Consider the following 8,362-nt stretch of genomic DNA (forward strand, 5'->3'; position numbering starts at 1 on the left):
AGGGAAAGCCTTCTTAAATAAGACTCCCAAAGCACAGTCGATCATCCCCAAAATAGACAAGTGGGATTACATCAGATTAAGAAGTTTCTGCATGGCAAAAGACACAGTAGTTAGTGTGAATTGACAGCCCTTAGAATGGGAAAATATTTTTGTAAACTATGTGTCAGATAAGGGACAAATAACCAGAGTATACAAGGAACTCAAGCAGCTGTTCTGAAAAAAAGATGATCAACCCTATTAAAAGATGGGAGAATGAGTTGAAAAAAAAAAAAAAAACACTCTCTAAAAATGACAAACAGATATGCAAAAGGCATATGAAAAAATGCTCAACATTCCTCATTGTAAGGGAAATGCAGGTCAAAACAACGAGATACCACCTAACCCCAGTAAGAATGACTTAAGATTAAAAAAAAACAAAAAATGTTAAATAGTGGCAGAGGTGTGGTGAAAGGGAAAATCTCTTACACTGCTGGTGGAAATGTAAATTGGTCTGGCAACTGTGGAGAACAATTTGAAGATTCCTCAAAAATCTCCAAATAGAACTACCATATGATACAGCAATCCCACTCCTTGGTATCTACTGAAAGGGTAGAAGAATTCTTAATCGGAAAAGTGCTGGCACATCAATGTTTATTGTGGTACTATTCACAATTGCTAAGTCATGGAACCAATTCAAATGCTCATGAACAGATGAACAGATGGAAAAACTGTGGCACATATACTCTATAGAATATTATTCAGCAATAAAAAACAACAAAACCCTGGCTTTGGCAGTAAGTGGAAGAATATGGAAGATTTACTGCTGAGTGAAGCAAGCCAGGCTATGAAGGAAAGATACTGTATGTCCCTACTTAACATATACCGAGTGTCCGCACTCTATGACTGAAACTGACTAAAGGATATAGAAACACAGTATATGGATGTAAATACTAGATATAGTGTGTGTGAAAGAGTACGGTCTGAGGAAGGACATTTAGAAGAAAAATAGAGAGGCAAAGCATTAATGGGACAAAGAAATGTGGTATTATCTGTTGAAGATATTTTATAGTTTTATCAACTAGACTAGGGAGAAATGTTCGCCTGTTGAAATATTTACTTTGTAAGATAAATAATGTTATTGAATGTATAAAAGAAAATGAAATAAAACGATACATAATTCTTAAAAAAATTAGTTGCGTATAAATGAGTGGATTTATTTTTAGGCTCTCTATTTTGTTCCATCAGCTTATGGTATCTATTTTTGTACCAGTTCCATTGTGTTTTGGTTACTCTTGCTCTGTGGTATATTTTGAGTTCAGGTAGTTTAATGTCACTGAGAGGAGAATGCCTGGGTGCTCAGGCCCAACACCCATGCTAGTAATTGATGTTTATGAGGAATTAGAAACATGGAAAAATGGAGAGGATAGCAAGCAGAGTTTTATTGAAAAGGAAAAACTTCCAATGCAGTGGAAGGAAGGAGACCTGAGTGAATTGCCACATATAGGCCAATCAGTCTAGTTATATAGGATCCTGACAAGGAAGAAAAACACGTTTCTGTTTGAAATGGGTTATTAGCCCAGGTCCTAGAATTTAAGACACCTGAGAGTCTTGAGTTAACCTTAGTCCCTAGAGGTGGCCAGATGGCTCTTTCTTTTAGTTAATGATGGAGATTTCCTTATCTTTGTGCTCTGAACAGTAACAGGTTTCAGTCTGATTTTATCCTAGCAACAGGGAGTCATAAATTCCTCTGAGACTTGTAAGTGAGGCATAGTGAACATTTACCAGAAGAAGAAAGCAAAATCAGAGTAACTCCTGTAAGGGGAGCACCTGTCCTATCTACCAATAATGGGGTCTCATCTCCAGCTTTTTTTTTTTTTTCCAAGATTTCTTTGGTAATTTGTGGACTTTTGTGATTCCATATGAATTTTGGGTTATTTTTCCTATTTCTGTGAAGAATGTCTTTGGTGTTTTGGTAGGGATTGTATTGAATCTTCAGATTGCTTTGGGCAATACAGACCATTTAGCAATAATAATTCCTCTAATCAATGAACATAAAATGTCTTTCCACTTATTTGTGCCTTCTTCAATTTCTTTCATCAGTGTTTTATAGTTTTCAGTATAGAGATCTTTCACTTCCTTAGTGAAGTTCATTTCTACTTATTTTTTGATAGCTATCATAATGTTATTTTTTTTCCTTTTTCCCCCTCCCAGCTAGTTTACTGTTAGTGTATAGAAACATTACTAATTTTTTTAAATGTTGATTTTGTATTCTGAAACATTATTTAATTTCTTTATTAGTTCTAGCAGTTTTTTTGTTGAGCCTTTAAGATTTTCTACATATAAGATAGTGTGTCTGCAAACAGGAACAGACTAACTTATTTTCCAATTGAAATGCCTTTTATCTCTTTTTCTTGTATAATTGCTCTGGCTAGGACTTTGGCACTATATTGAAATAGCAAGAGAGCCTTCTTACCTTTTTATTTTTTTGGAGAGATCTTCGCTATAGGGGGTGTGCGCTCGCCAGACAGACAGAGAGACATAGAGACAGAAAGCAAGAAATCACCCCCTGGGGGGATGATCACACTGCAATCCCTTCTCCATTCTCCTACTGGGATCTTGGGCACTCACGCACACACGCCCAGCGTGAGTTTCAAGCCACCAGGTCCGGGACTCGAACCGCCGTCGACTACATGGGAGTCCAGCAACATAGCCATTACCCTAACTGCTGGTCCTAAGCCTTCTTATTTTTGACTTAACAAAGATGACTCTGGCTTTTCAAAGTCATCTCAACACACTACATACATGAGTCTAAATCCTTTTGGGTGAATAGAGGGCACACAGAAGCCGAACTTCTAGGGATTAGATTGTTCAGAGAATTTATGAGACAGTAGCTTTTTTACTGAAAACTTTTTAGTGAATGTTAACTAATTATGGTTGTGAAGAGAAAGAGTGAGATACATTCTTTTGCAATGTTGAGGACTGATCACCTCTGATGATTTAAAACATCTGGAATTACAATTTTTTTTTTCCTGTGGAAAAATGGGATACTAGAAGCCTTGCACAGCTGTGATTTATGTACTGTTTGACTTACATTTTTTAGGCTGCAATAGTTCACAATTTAAGCATTTCTCATCACCACCAAGCAAATCCAGAAAATATAGCATCTTTTAATTTGAGATCTCTGAGTTGGCCATACATGGAAATGTCAGGAAAGTTCTGTGGCAGTAGGTGCCACAGGCATCTAAGGATGTGGTACAATTGGAGCAAACCCTCCCAGCTCATTGACAACATGTGTTGCGTATTATGATGGCTCTGGCCTCTGGATTTTAATTTCTTGGTGACAGAATCTATATTTGGGTGGAAGAATTGTCTAGGTTAACTTTCTGTGTAATAATAATTTGGACTAAATGATTATTTTCCATGCAAATCTAAATAAGATGCAGACACTGTGGGTGCCAAGGATTTCTGTGTGAATCAGCGGTAAGAATAACAAAGGGGCCTGTTCTGTGTTAGTGGTGAAAAAGCATCTCTTGGAGGCTAACACATGTACATACTCGAATCAAGACTCAGATAAATGTACGGGTTAGACATTGACAACCCAGAATCATTACCAACAACCAGATGTGCACCCCTTCAATCCACGTGGCAGACTGTGTGTGTATGTGAGAGGAGGGACAGGGATCTGGAAAAACTCAGTTGCCATGATTGAGAACCACAGGCAGTGAAACCTTGCCTTAAGGTTATTCTGATAGAAAGCAGGGGGCTATCTCAAACTCTTTTGCCTCAACTTTGTCCAAACTTGGAAATTACCTTTATGTATTTTTTTTTCTTATCCCCCTTTTTTGGAATATGCATGTAGGTCCCAGATATTCAAAATGAAAACCCAAGGTGATTTTTGCCTGGAATATGCTTCAGAAAAAAAAAATTATTTTTTTGCATACTCTAACATGTACTAGTGGAAAACCCTGTCTTTTACATATACTGATTGTTAATATAGATAGGACACTCAATTTAAAAAGACATTCCACCTTTTCATAACATACAAATAATATTAGTTACCAGTGGTTTGGTTATTGTGGTCTGGACCATCCAGATTCTTTTCAGTCATCTTTTAAATATTTCCTTGTCTTTGTTTGTCTTTCTATCCTGTAGGTATCCCCACAGTTTATTTTCTTCTCTTAGAGCTGAGAGTTTTATCTCATCCCATCTTATTTTCATTTCCCTTTCTCTCAGTAACCACCATGAGACACAGGGAAAGAAAAACTCTGGCAGATTCTTAGGCTTTTGCCTGAGGCAAAACTCCATGGACACCCAAGAAGCAAAGACCACCCCTTGAAAAGGAGAGTAGACAATCATTCTTTTGAATCCTCATTGCTGGTTGTAGGAACTGGGAAATGAGAAACAACAGTCAAGCTGGAGAACACTAATTGCAATGGCATGAGGAGGATCCTTTAATACAGCCATACGTATCAGCATAAGCAATGGATGAATGCCATGAACTGGCCAATTTTATGACAAATAAGTGTGTAACTGAACTAAGACAAAGACACGGAAAGAGAATGAGCCTTCTTCATTGCACATGATCATATTCATCCCCAACTTTTGTCCTAACTACCTCAAATGCTGTTGTTTTCTGTGGATTTTGAATAATGGTTTTCTATTCTAATTGAATGAAAAAATGGGAAGTGTGTTAACTAACACATGCTTCTTCCCCAGGATGAAACTTTCTTTTAATGAAAACAAAGTTGCAATAATTCTCCTCATAAGTTCTTGTGTTATGAAAGGAAAGCTAAAAGTTCTTGGTTTGAGGATAGGAATGTGGTGCTGGAATTTAGCCTCTGAATGTTTCTATGCAATCTTTTTATCTTCACCTGCAACTCACTGTATATTAGTCCTTCACAATCTTTCCTTTGTATTATAGAAATTAGAACCTGTTGGTGATGTCCGTAGGACTTACTATGTTACAGAAGACCTGATTTGTATATTAGAGCTACCAATAGCTTACCCCTAGTGTGCTGTTTGAAAGCATTTTCTGAGGAAAGTAAACTTTCATTTCTAAAATCTGCCATTTTGAAATGTGTAGTATCTTAACATTATGAGCAAAGAAAGAGGCAGAGCAGTGCTGATACTGTTCTTTAGTATCTTCAATATGTTCATCGGCATATTTTCAGTCCGGTGTGACCAGCTGAATCTTACAGCTGTGTATCTCCAGGGGTTGTGCGTATTGACAGAAGTCCTTTTCTTGTGCCAGGAAACAATGTCATGAGAACTATCCATGGGGTGGGAGAGATGATGACTCAGATGGTTCTGAGCAGAGGCTCCATCTTTCCCATGAGTGTGCCTGACGTGCAGCCCAGCATCCATCCCAGCAAGCAAGGGAGCCCCACTGAACACGAGGACGTGACCGTGATGGACACCAAGCTCAAGATCATTGAGATCTTACAGGTGTGTTGTCTAACAGAAGCCAGGCGACAGGACAATTTTGTTCATGGATTTAACTTCTTAACACTTTCTGCTTCTGTGACATGCTGTTGATCTAACTTGTATTTTTAAAGTTAATGACAAGAATTCTCATAAGACTCTAACATATTAATCACATTTGCTCATTTCCATTAAATATACTAATGATAATATCTAATAATGATAGAGAGCTTTGAGATTGATAAGATATTTAAATATTTAAAGGGTTATTTACTTATTTCTTACATGAGATACACACACACACACACAGTGAGATAGAGACATAGAGACAGACAGCACTCTCAAAAGGGTCTTGATGTTTCAATTACCTCCAGCCTCAGCCAGCCCAGATCGTGTGCACACATGTGCCTGGTGTACTCAGGGAGGTCGAGGGACATGAACTAGAGCCTTCCTGCCTGGGTCAGCCTAGCAGAATGCTCGTTTACCTCTGATCCTCTTTTTTTTTTTTTGAGAGGTTTTTCGCTATAGGGCGCGTGCGCTTGCCAGACAGACAGAGAGAGACATAGAGACAAGAAAGCGAGAAATCACCCCCCAGGGGTGATGGTCACACCGCAATCGCTTCTCCTCCATTCTCCTCTCGGGATCTTGAGCACGCACGCACATGCGCCCGGCGTGAGTTTTAAGCCATCGAGTCTGGGACACGAACCGTGGTCGACTACATGGGAGGCCAGCGACATAGCCATTACGCTAACTGCTGGTTCCCTGATCCTCTTTTTCATCTAGAATTGACTCTGATTCAACCTTATCTTCATTTAATTAGGATTTCAGAGCAGGCAAAGTAAATGATTTTATTCCCACTTTCTTCCTATTGACATTTTTGATCAAATCAGACATATGGTTCCATGTATTGAGATTTATTTTTATTACGAGAAACTCAAATAAAATTTTATTTATTATTAACAAAAGTTGTTAATCATTGACTTTATATTTTACATAAGTGGCTATCTTTGTGTTTTTGTTTCCAAGGGGCTAGAAATAATTTTTTAAATAATTATTTATTTAATTTTATTTATTATTATTATTATTTTTTAATTGCTATAGGGTACATATACTCACTGGGCATGGGAGGGCGAGTGAGAAATCAAGCCTCCAGGTCCAGAACTCCAACCACAGTCAGCCTTAGGAATCCGGTGTTTCAACTACCACTCTGTCTGCTGGCCCCTAGAAATAATTTTTAAAAATGTTAACCTAGTCTAATATCTAGCTTTATGAATTTAAGAGAGATAAATGATTATTTCTTACCCACTAGTTTGGTAAGTAACTTTCCATTACTTTAGCTTTGAATTCTTAGCATTTCTTTTTCTTTTCTTTTTTCTTTTTAAGTTTGGGAAGCAGTTTTGTGATCTTTTAATTAAAGCATTTATTCCAGATTTTGAGACTGGAGGCTGGAGCTTTTAAGGATGCATTAAAATTCTGGATATAGTTTACTAAGTCTTTAATCATAATTTAATGTAGACCAAGTTACCAGAAGTGGGTTAGTAGTCCTGAAAGGGTCTGAACATTTTTCGTTTAAAGTAATTAGATTTATAATCAGGAAAGGTTTCACAGTTCCTCCTGGAATTCTAAAGGCTGAATCCTGAGGAATATAGGCAGGCCTCCCCAAATGGTGTTCAAGAACCTGAAAAATCACATCAGGTTGTCCTTCTCCTACATTGAGAAAGGCAGCAATCAGCTGGCCTGTGGACCATGAGCCCCGGCTTAACAGCCTCTAACATTCTAGCCCATAGTTACAGAAAAGGAGCATTAAACAAAAACAAAAAACTATCCCTAACAGCCGAAACTCAACAAGATGGCACATCTATGGCATAGCAGGTGGGCTGATTCATTTTTGCTGCTTTCTCAGCTCTGTATGTATTCTTGAACTTGTGTTTGCACAGACTTTGGTGTCCCTGGGCCGAGTCAGTTCACTGTGCCTGTGTGCTGCTCTTGGGTGTGTTTCTTGGAATGTCTATTCAAGAATTTTTCTGTAGCCACACTCCTTGGCAAATCTTCTGCTTTCTTTCCTTCTTCCTTTTTTTTTTTTTTTTTTAGGTTTGGCCATAGGGCCTGTGGGCTTGACAGAGAGTGGGAAAGTGAGAAATCACCCTCCAGGCAGGATGGCCAGGCCATAATCCCTTCTCGTTCATTCTCCTGGGAGTTGGGGCATTCATGCACATGCTCCTGGTGTGATTTTTCAAGCCACTGGGTCTGAGACTTGAACCGCAGTCAGTCATGTGGAAGCCCAGAGTCTTAACCACCATCCCATATGCTGGCCTTGTCTTCTGCTTTCTGTCAGCTCTTCTCTCCCAGGGTTGTCTTCTCTCTTTCCATCGTTTCATGTATCTCTCTTTTTCTCTCTCTCTCTTTACCTTTCTTTCTTATTCCCTCAATCTCCAGCCCTTCTGAAGTCTTTTTCTCTGTCCTTCTTTTTGTTCTTCCTTTCCTGCATTCCTTCTACTTTCCATTTGTTTTTCATACTTGGACATATAAGAGGATGATAGTTTTTATTTTGGTTATATTTATGAATACAACTATGAGTAGTACTAATCCTCAACTAAATGCAAATAAATGTTTTATTAGTACATGTTTTATAAATTTGTTCTTTACTTTTTTAAAACAGCTTCTGCTGTTTATTTACATTTATGTTGAATAACTTATTTATTTATTAAATATTTGCAAAGGGCATTTGTGCTTGCCAGAGGCAGACAGAGACAGAGAGAGAGAGGGCAAATGAGAAAGCACGCCCCCATCACCCCCAGAGGGAGATGGCCATGCCGCAGTGCCTCTTCCCCCGATTCTTCTCTCAGGATTTTGGACATGTACACATATGCATCTGGTATGTTTTTGAAGCTTCCATGTCTGGGACTTGAACACACAGTTGGCGATGTGGAATCCAGCTGCCTTAACTGCCATGGCATCTGCT

The 8,362-nt window shown here is 38.4% G+C and overlaps 1 protein-coding gene across 1 annotated transcript in view; it reads left to right on the forward strand.

Moving 5' to 3' along the window:
• ITPR2 (inositol 1,4,5-trisphosphate receptor type 2) overlaps positions 1–8,362 on the forward strand; it is a gene marked incomplete in the record, with an annotated part of 493,922 nt that overhangs the window by 162,124 nt on the left and 323,436 nt on the right. Inside the window, 1 exon segment of the mRNA XM_006140313.2 lies at positions 5,231–5,424. Coding sequence (XP_006140375.2) covers positions 5,231–5,424 — 194 coding nt within the window.

Source organism: Tupaia chinensis, unplaced genomic scaffold (assembly GCF_000334495.1).
Source record: "Tupaia chinensis unplaced genomic scaffold, TupChi_1.0 Scaffold000028_1, whole genome shotgun sequence".
In the NCBI taxonomy this organism is placed as follows: Eukaryota; Metazoa; Chordata; class Mammalia; order Scandentia; family Tupaiidae; genus Tupaia; species Tupaia belangeri.